At 34.9% G+C, this 21,016-nt stretch overlaps 1 protein-coding gene across 1 annotated transcript in view; it reads right to left on the bottom strand.

Annotated features, from left to right (window-relative positions):
• LOC128998824 (cilia- and flagella-associated protein 43-like) overlaps window positions 1-18,162 on the bottom strand; it is a 146,085-nt gene extending 127,923 nt beyond the window's left edge. The window contains exons 1-3 of the mRNA XM_054425183.1: window positions 18,008-18,162; window positions 16,350-16,615; window positions 12,401-12,569 (exon numbers count right to left, since the gene is read on the bottom strand). Of these exons, the coding sequence (XP_054281158.1) occupies window positions 12,401-12,569; window positions 16,350-16,615; window positions 18,008-18,048 (476 nt within the window). The 5' untranslated portion in view covers window positions 18,049-18,162. The remainder of the gene's footprint in view (window positions 1-12,400; window positions 12,570-16,349; window positions 16,616-18,007) is intronic.
• Between the last annotated feature and the right edge of the window lie 2,854 nt (window positions 18,163-21,016).

The following is a 21,016-nucleotide window of genomic DNA, read 5'->3' as shown; positions in this document are numbered from 1 at the left end:
AGAAATGCTACCAATTTAGATCAAATAGATGGAGAAAAGCAAGTAAATTTCCTTATAATATCCATGGGTGATAATGCAGAAAATGTATTAATAGCAGCAGGAGTAACAGAAGAAGATGAAAAGACTTATGATAAAGTGGTGGAAAAACTTAATAAGTATTTTACACCAAGGGTGAATTTGACCTATGAGAGAGCGAAATTCAATCAACGAGTACAAAAGCAAAATGAACCGATATCCGATTTTATAACAGATGTACATCAATTAGCTTCTTCATGTGATTACAAAGACATGAAAGACAGCCTTATTAGGGATAAACTCATTGTTGGAATAACAGATTCAAAGTTATCTAAGGAACTTCAACTGATGGCTGACCTAACCTTGCATGAAACAATAAATAGATTGAAACAAAGTGAAATTATAAAGAACCAACAAATTACTGTTAACAGATCAAGAGAACAAGATTTTGCAGAAATAGACCAAGTGAAAAAACATCCGAACTTGAAACAAAACATAAGACAATATACTTCTAATTGTTTTTACTGTGGAGGACAGAGGCATCCTAAGGAGGAATGTCCTGCTCAGAATATTGAATGCTACTACTGTGGATTGCAAGGACACTTCAGCCGATGTTGTAAAAAGAGACAGAATAATAAATACAGAAATCAGAACAATAAATACAGAAACCCAACCCTGAATCAAATTCAGGAAAATACCGAGAACAGATTGGAACAGGATAATAGAAGCGAGGACGGGTATTACATTAACAGAGCTGAAGTTAAGAAAATAAGAGCGACAACAAGGAACTACAATAAACAGAATGAATTTGAAATTGATGTAAAACTTGATGGGAAATTGGAACATTTCAAGATTGACAGTGGAGCCGACGTGACGATTGTGCCTCCAAGAATGGCTAGAAACAAATTATTGACTAAATCAAACATTGTTTTAAAAACACCTGGGGGGAAGTATTTAACAGTTTTAGGTAAATTTGAGGGTGTAATTCAGTATAAGAATAAAACAACTCGTCAAACAATATATGTGATCAATGGTCAAGAGGAAGCATTGATTGGGAAACCATGCATCTCAGCCCTAGGGTTCTTAAGGGTCATCAGAGGAGTTAAAAATGACATTCAGTCAAGTGAATATTGTAGCAACCAGAATATCAACACAGACCTACAGAAGATCAAGAATAAATATCCAAGTTTATTTAATGGGATTGGTAAGATGAAGAAAGGAGCTCAACTTAAACTGAAACAAAATGCGGTATCGATGGAGTTAAAAACTCCTAGAAACATACCTATTCCATTAAGAGAAAAAGTGAAAAATGAACTTAAAAGAATGGTTGAAGCGGGAATCATTGAAGAAGTTTGCGGACCTACGGAGTGGTATCATCCAATGGTGGTAAGACCTAAACCTAATGGCAGTGTAAGAATATGCATTGATCCTTCAGCTTTAAACAACCATTTACAGAGAGAAAATAACGTTTTTAATACTGTTGAGGACTTACTTGGATGTCTAGGGAATTCCAAATGGTATTCAAAATTAGATGCTAATTCGGGGTTTTGGCAAATACCGCTAGATGATGGTTCCTCAAAATTGACAACATTTATAATACCATTTGGTAGATTTTGTTTTAAAAGACTTCCCTTCGGAATTTCAACAGCCCCGGAAATATTTTGTAACAGGATGAAAAGTATTATTGGAGACAACCCAGGAATTTTGTGTTATATGGATGATATTTTAATTACCGGAGAAAGTAAACCCGAGCATGACAGCAGACTAGACCGAGTGTTACAAGAATTGGAAAAAGAAGGTTACCTTAAATGACAAGTGTGAAATAGGAAAAACAAAGATTTCATTCTTAGGTCACATTATTTCTTCTGGTATGATTCAAGCAGATCCCAAACACTTACAAGCAATAATCGATTTCCCCACACCCAGTGATGTGGGAAGTGTTAGGAGATTTCTAGGGATGTTGAATCATGTCGGAAAATTCATAGAAAACCTTGCTGATATTGTTCAACCACTGAGGGAACTACTAAAAAAAGATAGGGCTTTTGTTTGGGGTCCTAGTCAAGAACAATCATTTAAAACAGCCTTAAAGAGTTTACAAACAACTCCTGCCTTAATACCATTCAATTTGAAAAGGAGAACTATAATTTCGGCCGATTCATCAGCTTATGGTTTGGGTGCAACACTTTTGCAAGAACATCAAGGACATTTAAAACCTGTGGCCTACGCATCAAAGAGCTTAACACCGACTCAACAGAAATATGCACAAATTGAAAAGGAGGCTTATGCAATAGTATGGGCATGTGAACGTTTCAAAAATTTTATAACAGGATTGAAGTTTCAAATTCAAACTGATCATAAACCTCTGATTCCTCTTTTAAGTAGTAAGGGTTTGGATGAACTGCCGCTAAGAGTTCAGAGATTTAAAATGAGATTAATGAGATATTCGTACGACATATTGTGGGTACCAGGAAAACAATTAACAACTGCCGACACGTTATCAAGAGCGCCAATCAACAAAACTGAAGAGGAAGATATTGAGAAACTTGCAGAAGAAGCAGAAGCATGTGTAAGAACAGTAGTTCAATCAATCCCAGTATCATCTAATAAATTAGATGTAATAATAAAAAATCAAAGAGAAGAATTACAGGAATTGTTAGATATTACAATTCAAGGATGGCCTAAAAATAAGAACCTATTAAATGAAAGATTAAAAGAATACTGGGATCATCAAGCAGAATTGTCGATCAATGAAGATATACTTATGAGAAATAATCAAATAGTGATTCCTCCATCCTTGAGAAAAGAAATGTTAGATAATATTCATCAAGGTCACCAAGGTATTAAAAGATGTAAAGAAAGGGCTAAAATGTCAGTATGGTGGCCCAAAATTAATCATCACATCGAACAAAAAGTAACCTATTGCCCGCAATGCATTGCTGACAGAGTGCCTCCTCGCCATCCTATGATTCCTACAGAGGTTCCTGAAAGACCCTGGCAGAAAATTGGAGTAGATTTTTGTGAATTTAACAATGATAAATACATAATTCTCATGGATTATTATTCCAAATACATCGATGTATATAAGGTATCTAACTGTTCAACGGCAATATTGATTAAATCAATGAAGACATCGTTTGAAAAGCATGGCATCCCCGAGTCAATTAGATCAGACTCAGGTGTGCAATTTCTATCAGAAGAATGGGAACTATTCAAATCAGAATACGACTTCACAGGGGAAACTAGTTCACCATACCATCATCAGTGCAATGGTCAAGCTGAAAGTGGTGTGAAAATCTTCAAAAACATATTAAAGAAGTGTAAGGATAGACATCTGGGCTTATTGGCATACAATACGACGCCAAAGGAATGTGGTTATAGCCCATCACAACTATTAATGGGACGGATTTTAAGAACAAATCTACCAGTTACAAGTAGAGCAACTCTACTTCCAGCCACTCCAAATCACAATAGATATAGACTTAGACAATTGGAAGAAAAGAGGAAACAGGAACAACAGTTCAATAAAAGACATAGAGTGACCCAGGTCAAGGATTACCCAGAAAACGCTAAAGTTTGGGTATCGGACCGAAGAGAAGAAGGGGTAATCAAGGAGAAGTTAGAGAACAGGAAATATAACGTTGAAACAAAAAAGGGAGGAAGATATATTAGGAATTTAAAATTCTTATTCCCTATGTTCTCCTCTGGAGAAAGAGAAAATCCTGATGAAGAAAACCCCCATACACAGACACTTCCTCCAAGACAGACACATACACCAAGATCCAACCTACATAATCATTCTTCAACCATACACAGACCTACCAGAATTGTTAAACCTGCCAAGAGGTTCATAGAAGAACTTTAAGAGGGAGATGTCCTGAGGTCTACATTAATAGTTTGTTTATTTGCTTGTCATCTGGTTTGATATATTATTGTTTCATGTTTACTTTAAGTTTTGGATTTTGTTATTAAATACAATGAAAGAAGTGGCTCTAACAAATTGGGTTTTAATTTAATATATTTAAGGGCACAACATTATTATAAATGAAAAATAATCATGTGAGCTATGTCAGGTATTCAAATTCCTCCCTATTTGTCATCCACCACGTTACTGTCATTAAAAGAAGAGCTCAAATAATACTAATGCGAAACTTATGCGATCTAATGCGATAATCCACAGATGCTGCGTAACGGAACCAGACTGACAATTAAAAGAATTACACCAAATCTGATTCAAGCAACAATCATCAGTAGTAAGTTTAAACGAGAAATAGTCTTAATCCTAGAATACCGATATTTTCATTCGAATTATCCTTTGAATTCAAGCGACTAAAATTTCCTTTGCGTGTTGCTTTCGCAGTCACCATTATAAGGCACAAGGGCAATCGCTGACCGTCGCCTGTTTAAGTTTAGAAAATGTATGCTTTACACACGGTCAGCTGTATGCTGCGTGCTCACGAGGTAGAAGGTACACCTAAAAAACGTTTATATTCATAAACCAAATGAAAACAAAAACAAAAACATAGTTAATCCACTGGCAATTAAAAATTAAATTTTTGTTTTTGGTATACGTTTTTACTATATTCATCGTAAAGAAGAAAAAAATACAATTTCAAATAATAGTTATTATCGCAGCAAAGCGCGCTGGATAACTGCTAGTTTTAAATAAAAGTCCATGTCTCATTTTTAATTTGTCCGATTTTATTTAATAATTAATAAAATTAAAGCCAATAATTTACTGGGTAATTTTAGACCATAAAGAACTTGGTGACGTTTTATATGAAGATAATATGTGAAGAATATATATCTCTTGTTGTTAATACAACCCGAGATATAAATATTTTAATAACAACTTATTTCTAAAAAGGTAAATTTCATTGTGTTCGGTCTAAAAAGGTAAATTTCATTGTGTTCGGGTTTGTAGCTCATCTCAAAGTTTTCTGATTTTAATGATCAATAGCCAAAATAATCAAACGACAGGCCCTTACATCACTGAATAGTTTAAGGCTAGAACGGCAAGAGTTAATAATAACTGGAGATGTAAGAAATATCTTTTTTTTTATGTTCAATGTACGAAACGTTTATAAGAAATGTATGGGGTAGAGTTTTCGTTTGCAAAATATCTTAAAAACGAAAAAAGGATATTTAAAAAGGTATTCCAGAATTGAAATCTGCGTAAAAAATCTAGTTTACAATTATGTGTCACAAAACTATCATTACATTTAAAATATTTTATTTATATCCAATATGGCAATCCAAAATGGCGGCCAAAAAAGGGTTATCTATCGAAATTAGGAACTAGAAAATGAATAAATATCAGCAGTGGTACCAAGTCAATTTCTCGAAATATGTTCATAAAAATCCATGTTTTTTTTTCAAATTTGTTAATTTTGGGAAAAGCCGCCATTTTTAATAGTCGTTTTAGGGGTTTTCCCGTGGACTATTTTTTAACAACTTTTAGTATGTCACTCTGCCAACCCAACAATTGAAAATATATCTCTGACAGTAATTGTAATTGTCTATAATGAAAAATTGAATTTTGGTATGTTTGAAAACGTCTACTTTTTCAATGTTCCCATGCTCGGATTTTGTCGGATTTTTGTTTGAATATTATTGCAGCGCATGTCACGGCTAGCGTTCCAAGTTGAAGACTAATAACAAATATATCCCATCTTCAAAGCAAGATACAAACTGATGTGATAATTATTATTGTTCAAAATTTAATGCAGATTATTTTAATAGCCACAAAATATGTATGTTCATATCACCTGAGTTTGTATTTGCAAAAATTTAAAGGTTTTATTAAAAACATCTTTAAAATTTGGTATTTTTTAAATTTAAAGCTGTCTAATATAAACAAAACAATATTTAAATGATATAAAAGTTGTTGTTATCTTGAAGTAGACTTAATGAGGAAGCTATTAAAACAAACCGCATATTTTTAAGACGCTTAGTTGTCAAACTATTGCTATTTTACTAAAAGCTTAGATAAATCCAATATGGCGGAAGCTTTTTTCCAATATGGCGGCTTTCCACCACTTAGATTTTTCTAGATTTTTAGTATGATGTTGTGGACACCTTTGTTGACGAAATCCCATATATTTTATTTCTATTGCTTTAAGTTTGATGTTATGCTTAATTTGACTCCAGATTGACTAGCCTAAAAAGTAAAAATAACTAGATAACCTGTTGCTCGAAATCGAGCATAACTGCTACTTGTTATAAAATAATGAAGAACAAAAAACATAAACAGCAAAACCTCAATCATAGAGTCACTCTAAAGTAATTTCTATGACTGATTATAGAAACAAAAACAATATCTCATAACATGTGAAAAATGTTATGTTGTAAAAAAATTTTAAAAGTAATCTACGGTATAATATTTAAATATAGATCCGTTCTCATACTGCTTTGGTTACCTCTTATGTACTGTGCCCTCTATGAGAACGTAGATATCAACCACGCACTGAAAAGTGAGCTTTTCAGACCTAATGTGTCACCTAAATCCCTCTCTTGACGCCAACCAGTACCTACGTCACGTACTATAGCATTGTTAAATTATTTCTACGAAATGTTCTATTTTAGGCGTGTTTAAATTAGGTGCCCCAACCTAAGTCTCCGGTTGGGTCATAAGAGTGGATTGGATTTAACGACGTATCTAGAACGGATTCGCGTTTAACACTATTAGTTTTTAAAGAAAAAAAAAAAGATTTATTTTGCAAGGTGGTGCTCTGTTTTCAGCTTTAAAAATAGCTGGGACATTTATTTAAGTAGCATCATTGTAGAGAGGAAAGTCACTTCTTTTGTCTTTTACTATGCACATGAATCTCACTTGACTCCTCGGATCTCTCCTCCCTACACATTTCTGCCACAATTTTAAAAGATTAGGCAAAAAGGTTGGAAATGTGACCCTATTCCCGCATATTTCTTCATGGCATTTTTTGTTTGAATTGTGTTTGGGTTCCAGTGCGAACGTCTTACTCTTTTCAACTATACATCTGTGCGTGTTCAGGATGACCTTCTTAAGGAATTAGATTACCAATTTGGAGGTAGGTACCAATCATGGATCTGTAAATTGTAGATCCCCTGTGTGACCCTCTCGTCAAAATGAGCTTCAGAGCTGACCATGGCAAAGGCGGAATTGAATTGGCGAATTTTATTGAGATAATTTCTGGATCCAAGCCTCACAGCCCTGTTTTCAGATTTGAGGGAGTTTCCAATAAGTTCCTGAAAGTATGGTGAATTCCGCAAATGAGGTAAATAATTAACCGATTGGATGTATCACCACGGCAGTCCTGCCACTCTGTATCCGTCAAATTGGGAGGTTGCGTTCCCTCCAGCCACTCACACAAATTTAGATAAAATACGAAAGTTAACCAATCAACAGAAAACACTACAAAGGAATTTTGATACACACTGTAAATTACATGATAATATGGTAATGTAACGAGTAACTGCACTGTGAATAATAATTTTCAAACATTCACTTAATCACACCAAACTGTAACCAACAATACGAAAATTCAGTAAAATACGATGTAAGGTAAATAAATTCAACTATTACAAACAATTTGTTGTCAGGTCTTGCTAGCAAACTCTTTATTTATGAACCAGACTCAGTTAACAGATGTTTAAATAAAAATATAAAATTCCGGCTTTGGTCTGGAAGTAATAAGTCCTGAGATCTGAGGTTAAACTAAAAAACTATTTCAAACTACGTCCATATGTTTAGTTGTAAACTATGTGCGTCAGACACAAGCGTCTAATTTATGGCTGAACATCAAACCAAACTGAACATTCACAGAAAACGTTTATTAATTTATACAGTAAATTGATGATAGGTTCAACCCTACCTTCCAAGATAGTAAGTTATTTGCAAAAGACTATACAAAATTAAAATATAACAGTAAAAAGTCAACAAAATAGTTTTCCGTCGAATTATTACCCAAATGACTATCATGGTCATGTTTCATGACTTCTTTTTGAGATAGACGTGCTTGCAACTGTTCACAGCAGTGGTAAACCACACTGTTCACAGCAGAAACCAAAGTCCTTTCGATCCTTTTTTCATTTCCTACCAGATACATCATTAATACAATTAATATAATTTACTACAAGAAATTCAGAACTTCTTTTTAAAAACATTCCAAGAACAAAATAGTAAAGAAAGCTAAGCTAGGTCTAACCAAACAGCTAAATAAACTGAAACGAAGCAGGACCAGAGATAAGAGCGGGAGAGCTAAACAAAACAGACGACAGATCGCATAGTCACCAAGAAAAACTGGTTTATCAGTGATGGCCAATTTTTTCGTTTGCAATAAGTGATCAATCAGGCTAAAGACGCTTGTGCTTCAGACCTACAGGAGCTCCTGCCCGCCGCCCGGCTATCTTCGCTTGAAACAGTGTACAGTTGCAACAGAGACCAGCATATCTACCGGTGCAGGGGATCAGGGGAGGGGAGTAACGAAGAGTTCAGTCAGTTCAGTGGTAGCTATTTTTATTGTTTGTTATTCAGGGCCGCGTTAAGGGTCAGTGGCGACCTGGGCAAACCCAAAAGCAGCGCCCCCCTTGTATATAAATATATATATATATATGTATATATATATGTATATATATATATATATATATGTATATATATAGTATATACATATATGTATATATATATATATGTGTATATATATATATATATATATATATATATAACTAAAAAGGTTTTGACCACAGCAGTGTAGGGAGGGGAAGAGGGAAGGGGGTTGACTCATCAGTTCGCCGAAATCCACAGCAGGGGGGTTGGGGTGCGTGCAATGAACTTGACAGTAGTTGCTATGCGAATGCCACTTGCCCTGCGCCAATAGCTTAATGCACTACGCAGTGATTTGATTAATCACTTGTTGTAATTACTGAACAGTAATTACTGTTCAGTACAGTACAGTGTGCAGTTCATTTTCATTACACACGTATTAAACGAGGTTCTACTAAGGGAGTATGTTTTACCAATCGTTCTACTATAGGCCAATGCACATATATATATTTATACATTAGCGTGTTTTTTTACCAGTTTGGTTTCAGGAGGGAGTTTTCAATTCAGTATCAGTGGAAATACTGGTTAATACACTTCACTTTCTTTAAAACTGCTTCTTGCGTTTGTTTTCTTTGAGCCAACCGCTTGCGGTTCTCGGCTCCACTAAGTTTTTATGCATTTTTCACTGTTTATAGGCCTACTTGTATCAACACTTCTACTTAGGCCTATATATTAATGGTTCACTACCTGCAGTGTGAGTGTCAACACTGACTAGTGACTGTTACAGTTTAGGTTGTGTTGTAACTGATTTGACGACTGTGCAGCAGGCACAACACGAACACAATCTACTGACTACTGAGGAGTACTGGACACTGGACTGACTGGACTCGGGACTCGGACTGGCACCACGCGGTAGTTAGTTGTGACTTGTGGGGGTGGGTGAGGCGATGGGGGTGGGAGGGAGAGGAGGGGCACGTCAACAGCTGCAGTCTACAGGCCTACCATGGGTGGAAGTAAAATACATAGGTGTGCTATTCCCGTCATTTGCTGACGTATCCCAGATTGCAAACAAAAAATCAGCTGATGTAATGCCATATAAGTATATTTTTGTTTTGATTTGATTGTTATTGTTTTTGCAATTTTTTAATGGTAAAAGGTGTTTGCAATCTGAGTGACGTCAGCATATGACGGGAATAGCACACCTATGTATTTTCCTTCCACCATGCAGGCCTACCGCCCTGCCTCTGATAGTAAAGTGAGTGCGCCCGGTTCACACTGCTGCCTGCATTTCCCTGACTACACGAGGTATAACCTGAAGGTCGAGTATTTTCAATTTTGTTGTATTTATTTACTTTTGCAATAAGGGAAAATCACTTAACTACAAGTTGAAATCAACGATTTTATTTTTGAAATCCCGGCTGATAAAAACCAATTTTTCCTAGGACGAGCAGTGGTTGAGGGCGCCCCACGGCGCCCCCCATCCACCCTGCTAGGTCAACCACCCTGGGCATATGCCCAGTCTGCCCGTTTATAAAAGTGGGCCTGTTGTTATTGAAATCTGTTCGACGTTGAACTGAAATGTTAACGTTTTGCAGTTAGCACACGGAGGTAGTTAGAACCCCTCAGAATAGGATAATCACAATCGCGTATTTGACTCCTTAGGTTCGGATTAGTGTTTTTAGATGGAATGACACGTTGTTAAATATTGATCAGTGTTTTTGATTTAGTAATTGAGATATTTTCTTCATTTGGCTTGAATAGATAAATTTTTAAAATTTAATGGACCAATTTAATGATACAGCGTGATCTTAGTAAATCAAAGGTCACATTTAGCGCAAATTACCGCAGCAAAACTGAGATAAAGTCATGGGGCGTCTACTTTAAATTACATAACCTAACCTTCAATTAATCACGGCCCCCTCCAAAAAATTATTCTATACCCGCCACTGAACTGAACAGACGCCAAACAACGTTTTATATTTTACAAAAGGGTGGTAAGTCTACTTGCAGTATCCTAGGTCAATGATAACATTGTGTTTAATCTATGTCATCCATCTGTTTATCTCTGGATCTCCTTGTTTAATAACATCAATATTTTCAGGCCTAATTCAAACAAAGTTTAAGCAGTCAAATATTATTTACACATTGTAAACAAAAAACTGCCAAGATGAACACGTTAACAATTGTTATCTTCCTACTCTAACAGAAAACAAAAATCGAGCAATAAAATAATTTGCATACGGTTTTTCTTTGAAGACTCGTGGGCAGAACCTCGATTTGTAAACAGCAATGGTCTTACTTATTGTGGAGATCAATCCACTATCATTTAAATAGCCAGCTCTCTTCCCCTTGACTGCTGGGGGCGGAGGGGGGGAGATCTTGTGGAGATCAATCCACTATCATTTAAATAGCCCGCCACTTTCAAACCATCATACGCCACCAGGACTCTGTGGTCGCGCATGCGCACGGTGGGGTATGGGGAGAGACGTCGCGAAAGCGATTGTCGTGCGTGTGCTGTCTTGAGGAATGGAGGGCTAAATTCATTGGGATACGGGGGGACGCCCCCTTGAGGTATTGTGTCGTAGTAATAGTATTTTAATAATATGTAATTTCAGATCATCTAGTCAAATTCACTACGTCGTTTATTCCGTCATTTATTATTGATTATTATCTCAAATCTTAGTTCACGTTGTGTCCAGTTGACTTATACACTAAATATTCAATATGTTGAACAATCCACGTATTTCAGTGTTATAATGCTTTAATTAATCAATCTTTCATCAAAGCTGGCTCTTGGGGCCTGTGAATTGCAGTCAATTGTCTCCTCTGTGTTAAATAATGTGTTCAATTAACGTTTCCAACAACAACGATTTGGTCAGGATCTTGAATCGCATGATCAGATCACCAAAATGTGGCACAAAGTATGCCACATTATCCCTGTGGTCTACTAATCTCTTCTTATACTACTTATTTCCTATAATCAATGACAAAATCATAGACAAAATAACCTCATAGTTCTTTTTATATCCATCCAGCTGTTACTTCAAACAAATTATTGCACTAAAACTAACTCAAGATTTTTAAGACTGCTCTAAAAATATATTAGGTATAACATTCTGAATAAATGAACGTATCAATTATTATAGCATTACACATAGTATAAATAAGTAAACCCTAAGCATGTCATTTCATTTTTATCCAAATGCTGAATTTGTGTCCCCTGAATGTTTACAGCTGTTACATTATCAAATGGTATGATACCAAAAGCTAGTCTAGAATCTTAGCATCGGCTGCTAGACTTTTTTTAATTAAAACTTAATTTCTAAAAATACTGAAACCCTAAACTAAAATTACAGCTTAGACATTCCCTAGTTCTCAGTATTATCTTTGTTTCAACACGTTATGTTGGAATCAACACATCCGTTAAGTGGTTGATTCAGAATCGTGAAATAAAAAAACCCTGTCACGTTTTAATGACTATCCCGAAACAATGTTGTTATGGTAAACAATGTTTCAGGGAATTCATCAGACCATATGTGTGTTTCCTCTTCTTATTTGGAAATTGAATAAAGCAACAGGTCCTTCTCACTCATTATAAAAATTCATCTCAACAGTTACAAGTCGCTTAAGGGTGGTCACCTCCTGAGACTAAGCCACAAATAAAAAAAGTTTCGGCTACCATGTCGTGGCCACCAAGTCACTTAGTGTGGCCATAGTCTTAATCCCAAACCTCTGTGTAATGTGTTCTTACAGCAAGATGGTCATGCCTTTTATTTCATATTTCTTGACCACCCTATAGTTATATTTTGGAACTATATATCCAAAGACTTTGCATAACCATCCCCTATTTGGTCTTTTAACAATCACCTCAGCTGAATGTTTGATGAGTTGATTCCAGTTGGGAGAGATGCGAGTTTGACACCTGTTCTCCAGCACCAAACAATGATTTCAAAAGTCGGAATGCCTGTCATACATACTAGACATTCCATCTCTGCAAATGCCATGGTCAGGTAACAGTGTGGGCTCGGCATTGGATCTAGCACAAACATACAACAGTTATGGGTGAAAATAACATAGAACATAGACAAGATATATAATCGTCTCCAGGGTTTTTAAATTGCCTGGCATACAGGAAAATGTAAAAAATATGTGAGTTAACATTAATTATCTACACTATTGTTAAGTAAATCAAATGTTTGATAAATGTTATAATGACTTTTAAAGCCAAATGATTACACTACCTACTTATGAAGCTTCCACTCAAATTTTTGTAATTAATTATTGCTCTTATCTTATTAATTACTGACAAGTTTCAATAAAGGCTTCATCCCAAATGTATTACCTAGTTCAAATCAACCTAGTTCAAATGGTCAAATACTTTCTACCCAAGTGACATAGAGAAACATAATGTTACAGAATAAAGAATACTGTTTTGGTTTTTTACATAAATATCATTCTGTCAATCGATCACTTCTCCAGCGTTGTTTAAAATACGGTACTATTCCTGTAGAGGTTTTTTAAAGAGCACCATACATATTCGTCTTTACCTACTTGCCTAGAACTCTTCTTTACAACCATTACATTGTTCTTAACCAAGAAACGTGTTTATAATACATCAAATCTATATAAATAAAATTTGAGTTTTGTCTGTACATTGCTCAGAATCATAAATTTGTAGGTAATTTTTACGTTTTATACATTAAAGAAGCCGAAACAAGTCTCATCAAAATTTCTGTCTCTCTGTCTTTCTGTAACACTCAAGATGGCATTTTACGCAATCTTCTCCAGGAAAACGAGAGTACCTATCAAGATCCAAGTCATTTTAATGTATTCACTGGATTGGCGAGAGTGTCTTTAGCCATTAAAATATGGCCTCACTACTTAGTAAATAAAATTACGGACGTTCAAAAATGCAGTTTTGTGCGATTTTTGTCAAGTTTTCGTCCAATTTTTATCACATAATGATCTATGAAATAACGAACAGCTGTTCGGATCAAGATTATTTTTTCTAGCTGTCACTGATATGTTTACAAATGTTGTTTACAAATACCGCAACCATTTCCGATCACGTTTTGAAAACGTTGTCTTACATAACGGATTTAATTGATCGCAAGTGGAATAATATAGTGTACCAAATGAAATAATGAATACCGGTAACTAGGCATCATCCAGGTCAGGAACCAGAGATTCTTTGTGTGTAAAATTGTTCTTGAGTTTTGATAACCAGAAAGAAGACCTTGAATCAGTGTTGTATAGGGCTGGGAAACTTGAATTTATTAATGATCGTCGCCAATAGCTTACTAACAAGGATTCCACTCATTGACGGCGCTTCAATGGCGGTTGTGTAAAGTGTAAAGTAAAAAATCACAACTGCAGTGGGTGATTGTAACAGAGGTTTACGGTTTATGGATTATGCTAAACTTGCTTTTCCGATGTGTCACTTTCTTTTCCTACTCACCGTATGATGCAATCGCCGGACCATACAGCCAATAGGCCCATAGCCCATCTCTTGGGTACTTACGCCTACCCAATTATTCATAAAAACCTTTTCGACGACGATCCTTGATACCGGTAATTTTCCCTAGAATACATAACCTCCCTACTTAAGAAATAAAATTACAAACGTCCAAAAACCCAGTGTTGTGTCATTTTTGTCACATTTCATTCTAATGTTAAAAGATATACGAATCATTGTTTAGAGAATAGGCCTACATAATCTATTAAATAACAAACAATTGTTTGTATGAGGTTGATTTTTTTTCAAACTGACACCAATAATTTTACATGAAAAGTTGTTTACAAATAAAGCAATTAATGGGAAATAACTTTGATTGCCAATAATCTTTTACGAGAAAATCCAAAACCAAGATATCAATAACTTTGGGACTTGATTAACGCATTTAATTTGTCGGACGTAATTCTTAACTGTAAACGTTGGTTTTTGGTACTGGTTCTTTTCCTTAGAGTAGCAGCAAGAATCGTTTTTATGTACCAACACATCACTGTAATTTACAAATTAGTTATCGTTGGTGTTCACCTTATTTATACAGTCGTATTATAGCCGTACTCAATTTAATTGATGTCTTAACTGTATAAGTTTTGGTTTTTCTGTCTGGATTCAAAATTTTAGTTTATGCTAAGAAAATGATAACTCATTTAAGTAAAACATTTGTTTAGCAAACCATCATGAATTGTTTATGATTTACGTTGTTTAAGTATCAATAGTTTGTAGCCTATTTTGGTAATTTTTATTATAAATTACCAATCTAAATTGTCTATAGTACTTCATTTCATATAGTAAGACGCCATTTCGACAGCATTTCGGGTCATCTTCGGTCTAAGTAAATATAGATTGGTATGATAAAATTTGATGACATTAATACAAATTTCAAATACAAATTTTATATGTACTTTGTTATGCTTAAAACGTAGCAAATTCCCTAATTAAGTTCTGTATTTTTGTGTGTATGTCTGTTGGTAACGCATTTATGTCCTTATTTCTCAGTGTCACGAAAAGGACAAGAGCACCTTGATAACTAAAATGTCAACCCGAATAAAGTGTTAAATGGTGAGGTTGAGGTAGTACTTTAAATACTTTGAACCATTGTGGGAAGTAACTTTCAACTATAGGCCTACCTTAGGGCTATGCCTCATAGATCTAGGCCTATAAAGCTTTTTTAGTTTAATCATTTGATTTAACATATGGACTAACACGAACCTGGTGACATTTAATTGCGAAGCATGTGTTTTGGCTTGAAACTGTCAGATACTGTATTTGCGAAGGTTTATATATAATAGTTTTGCCTGCATATCTAAAAATATGCAAACCAACTGCTGTTCCTAATATAAGAAGATTTCAACTGACTACTTTAAAATCCCCGTGCGTAGAACGGGCACACAGCTAGTTTTAAATATAAGTAGTTAAACAGACATTTACTACCAAGCTGACGAGTTTGTTTCAAAGTCAAAAGAAAGAAGCTCAATTCAACTTTGTAGGATTCTCTTTTGGACAAATGCCTTTAAGTTACTGTAGCCAAATAGAATATTTTAAGAACACTAAAGTAAAATAGAATTTATGAACCATCTAAAGAAGTAGGCCTTACACTTTATGTTGGACTTAAGATTAAGCGACAAAAACATGAGTAATATTTTGGTCCATATGGGGTGAAGATGCAATTGCATATTTTGGAAAAAACTGTGTTTCTTATCATATTATTTGTGTTGGAATAAATATTTTATATAGTTAACTTCTTAATACAAGAAAACTGTCTAAAATGTCAAAATGAGCTTATCTTTGGTCTGTAATCAACCATTGTGCTAGGCAAACTGCCAGACCTTGTTATATGCATATCAACATTGAGAGGGAAAGAAAACATTGTTTTTGGCTATATTTTTGTGAAAAATATGTACATATAAAAATAGTCAAGGTATCCATTCTGAAATTCAAATACAAAAAAGCTTAATTACCTACATTATTTTGTTACCTTACAATATCCTGTTAGTGTTGGTTGAATTCTGACAAAAAAGCTTTCTACAAATTTATGAATGATCATCAAAACATTATAATAAAATGATCATCAAAACTTACATAGCTAATATAAAATGTAATCTTAGTGCCAACGAAATTGGCTAGTTATAGAGTTTCTAAACGTATTGATAGAGGCTAAATAAATGATCAATTTTTTTATGAATTGAAAACTAAACTATAAATTTATAACTTTCATGAGATTTCCAGTTAACAATACCATTGACTATTGATAGTCAAACATAATAATCTTTACCTATCAATTAATGAACATCAAAGACTCTACCTCACCTTTTAAGACGCAAATGTGTTCAAAAGAAGGATAACTAATTAGAAATATTCTAGGTTGAGGAGAAGTCTCTGCAAATGCAAACATATAAGCTTGCTGATATCCTACAAGACACTGAACCCCTTCCCCATTCTCAAAGCTGTTAGCTGTATATAGGAGTTCTTCGTGGGTGGAAGTGTTGTAAAGTAGAATGAAACATCCAGCTCCAAATGACACAACATCTCTTCCTACGAAAGTCATGTAAGAAACATGGCCAATCTTCAACCATCTGAAATACATTTTTAAACTGAGTGTAAAAAACATGGTTAAAAAAGTCTTTTTGTTTGCAAGTTATATCAGGCCAAGACCAAGACCTACATGCATAAGAATTTACAATAAAATTCCAGCTGCCATAAGGGAAATTGAAGATGCGGAGAAGTTCAAATCCAAGTTTAAAGAATATTTAACGACTAGGCCTTACTACTCAGTAGAAGAGTTCTTAAATCAAGAATAGGCCAAAACTTTGACGACCATGGCACACCCGTGCTACTAATGGGATACCTACAAGTATCAAGTAAGTAAGTAAGTAGGCTGGTTCAAATTGTAATTTTGTACAGGTATTCAATATACGGTGCTATTAACTTACGTGGCTTAGAACAAGTTATATGGAAAAATTTTACTTATTTTTGCAATTTGTTATTGTAAGTTAAGGCCTACTCTTCTTGACTGCAACTGTCTGCCGCCAAGCTGCAGCATCTAGGGTAATTGGCCCAGTTGGAAGTTGGAACATCACAAAAATCGAAAGTAAATACCGGTACACCTTAGGCCTCAGGGATATTTCTAAACCACATTGGAGTTCTTGTAAAAGACAAAATCCTTATCAACACAAGGTTCCCATCTTTTGAGAGACCAACCTATCCCCAAGGCGGGTAGGTATAGAAAGGTGGGTATACTAAAAGGTGTAGCCTATTCTATTCTATATCTCCTATCAACAAAGGGTAATTTTAATAAATGGCAAATGGGCCTGGTGGTTCATGCCAAGGGGCACAAGAGGTTTTGGGTTTGTTGGGGACATAAGGAAAATAAAAATTCCCCCACAAGGTACGTGGAGAGGAGAATTAAGATCCCAATAAGGTTAATTATTTATTGGGCCCATCACATGCAAACAGCGTGCCTGCTGCCAACCCCTCAAACTTTGTCATGAACTCTGGACACGACTGAAGGACATTCAATGAAATGTGTATGGTTCCTATTTAGCCTACCTATAGTACGGTATGATTTTCAATCAGAAAAAGAATGAATAAGGTAAATATAGCCTAACCCTTGATAGTTTTTGCTTAGCTTTAAAATAGTTCCAAAATTCAATCTAGAGCTTGTTTAAAATCCAGACTATGTTTTAGCTTAGGCCTACTGGTATCTCCAAAATCAATCATAAAATAAAATAAAGATACTATGGTAAGTTAAGGCATGGCCAGTAAGTTATAACTTATAGCCTAAGCCTAGCTAAATTAATACCTACCAACGGAAAATTTGAAGCTTTTGGAACTTTGTGGGAATAAAACAGAGTACATATAGCCTACGTTGGAACATTTTAAAACAAGCTACCAATTATATTTTTATTAGTGTTAATTAGTATGAATTACATTACTATTACATGACATATTAACAGGTGCTAACTTACTTGGTAAGTGAGTCAGTGTCAACGTCTACTTCAGAACTCATGTTTCATAAGTTCAAATTAGAAATGTTTTCTTTGTAACAATACAATAAGTTTAATATCAATGCAAATGGATGTTTAAAGAGAAGATGCGTCTCAAATAACTTTTGGGGAACAAAATAAAAACTAACAAGGCTGCAAAACAATGAAAGTAGTCGTAGGAAATAGAAATTGGGGGTTTCTGGTTCCCTTATTTCCTTCTTCAACTCAAAAATCAAATGTCAATGTTTGTTTTGTTTGATTTGAGTTTGACTGTTGTGCTTTGTGTTGTTGTTTCCGTTGCCCTGGCAGAGAGCGAGAGCATGGAGAGAGAGAGATAAATGGATTGTAACTGGAGTCACAACTCTCCGGTTAAAAATGTGCCATCTGCCAATCTGCCATCAAGATGGCCGTGGCCGCTTGTTACTGTGTTTTGTTGGTAACACTGTCTCTGTCCGAAGTGACTATTCGCACGTCAAAATGACGCTTAGTCTGCAGAGTGCAGATTTGCTGCGGCGGGGGTATTGGCAATTGACCCGGGTCAACGAAATAAAAATTAGCTATTATCGGCGGTTTTAGCGAATTTCCCTATAGGGAAGTAGCTATTACCGTAGGTGGCACGGTAAGACCTAGACCCGGGACCGATTTACTTTTTCATTTTTATGTCCCCAGAGGCCAAAAACACCATTCGTTCAATTTTTTTTATATGTATATATATATATAGATTTATATATATATATATATATTTATATATATATATATATTTATATATATATATATATATATATATATTTATATATATATATATATATATATATATATATACGTCCGTGAAAGCGATAACTTGAGTAATTTTTGTCCGATTTTGATGAAATTTGGTTTAAAGGTGTAAAGCGGGATATACTTGAATGAGTTCGCGAACCAGCATGATTGGACCATGGGAACGGGGCTTTACGGGGGGTTTTATGGGGTAAAAATTGGTTTTTCTCACTTTTGACCCTCAAAACACAAAATTTCCCAATTTCTCTTTAGACCTTTTTAAAGAGCTTAAAAAAACAAATAATTTAGTATATAAAAGTATTTTTTTCGGTTATTAGTAACGGAGAAAATTAAAAAAATTGTAAATTTAAAATTCCCATACTATTCTTATGGAGAATATTGTCAAATGTTGTAGTTTGCTTGTTTATGGATATATTTTGATAAAACTTGGCAAATTCATTTATTTTGTACTAAGCTATCAATATTTTACTAAAAAAAAACACTTTATTAGTTTCCTTTTGCTGCGGCGGGGGTATTTTGTTAATAAAATCTTACTAATATTACAAATGTGAAAGTTTTTGTGTTTGTTTGTTTGTTGGAAGTTCAATCACGCTTTAACTATAGGTACTGGTCAGATTTGACTGAAATTTTGTATGATAATAATAGCTCACATTCCCGATTAACATAGGTAAATATTTTTCAATCATTACCAAATTTTACAGACGGGTAGAATCACGTAGAATACAATGTGGATATACATTCGTTCCAGGTTTCATGTGTAGCTTTATTCTAAGTACCTTTTTAGGTGATTGACTCTAGTCAACAAAATAAAATGAGCTATTTTCGTAGGGTTTTCGTTAATAATATAGGTAAATATTTTTTAATCGTTACCAAATTTTACATACGTCTAGAATACATGTGGATATACCTTCGTTCCAAGTTGCATGTAAATATGTACATTCTAAGTGGTTATTTTGCTAAATGTATTGAATTTGTTGAACCGGGTCAACAAAATAGGGGGGGGAGGGAGTATCTCATAAACATAAACAAATGATGTTACTGGACTTGTCCGAAAATAAACTTCATTTAACATTGCCTAAGCTGAATCGTCGAAATCATATGGTAATGCTATATAAGTATAAATTCGGGCCCGGACCAGCAACGTAATTTGTTTATAATCAATGGTACCGGTTCTGTTCAAGTATCTCAGTGGGTGGGTTCCATACTATCGACAACCATAGAAATTGATCGAAACTGAATTATTCCCATTTTGTTGACACTGAAATATTCCCATCCCACGATCTGAGCAAAAGAGCAACCCAGCTACACCAGCCATTGAGCTATAGATTATAACTGGAGTGGAGTCACTCTGGTTAAACATTATAGAAAAACGTTCCCCTGTTTTTGCTGGTTTGTTTTCGATGTTCCGTGTCGTTAGGTTGGCCGTGTGATCGGTTGGTGGGATTCTGGATTCTGTCAAATTCCAATTCATTCTAACCTAACCATGCTATTTATTTGGGGTTATCCGTTATTTCAAGGACTGATATCAAAATCTTATTTCAGTTATTGCACGTTAAAACCTGAGTATTTTAAAGTTATTTTGAAACATTATAAATTGTTTTTGTTAGTAAATTAACTTATTTACCTCTTTTCAAGCTATGATTAATGGTGAACATAGTCAAGTTTCCTGGTTTGGAGATAGGTTTAGTCTCAGGTTTAGCCCTATGGCATTTGATTAAAGAATAAAGAACGACCATCGGTTTATGACACTGAGCAATAATTCTAACTGGAGGTAGCACTGAATGTCAAAGATGCGTGTCGCCAGCCGCCATGTTTGCGTGAGGTGTGAGTTATAAGAAGCCATGTTATTGGATAAGAAAACTCACTGCTATACCAACCTAACAAAATCAGCGACACGCTTTTGACAGACTTCTGCCATGGCAGTGCTACCTCCAGATTTTAGCTCAGTGGTTTATGATCTTGTTAAAATGGGTTGCTCGTAAAATAAATAAATAAACTTATATTGCAATCATAATGTTGACATATTTTTGTTTACTATCAACAAAAACAAAACAAACGGCAGGATGACGCCATCTTGATCCTGCCCTTAATTGGATCTTGCCCACGGGCCCTATTTTTGAAATGGAGTTGAGTCAATCGTCAACACTCAGGCCGCGGATGAAAATTGCAGATGAAAAAATCCTCGCTGAAATAAACAAATACTAAAGCATAAAT

This window comes from Macrosteles quadrilineatus, unplaced genomic scaffold (genome assembly GCF_028750875.1).
Source record: "Macrosteles quadrilineatus isolate MER2022 unplaced genomic scaffold, UCM_ALF_1.0 Scaffold_1__1_contigs__length_201487025, whole genome shotgun sequence".
In the NCBI taxonomy this organism is placed as follows: Eukaryota; Metazoa; Arthropoda; class Insecta; order Hemiptera; family Cicadellidae; genus Macrosteles; species Macrosteles quadrilineatus.
Note: the sequence above shows the minus strand (reverse complement) of the source record. Positions and strands in the feature narration are given on the sequence as shown.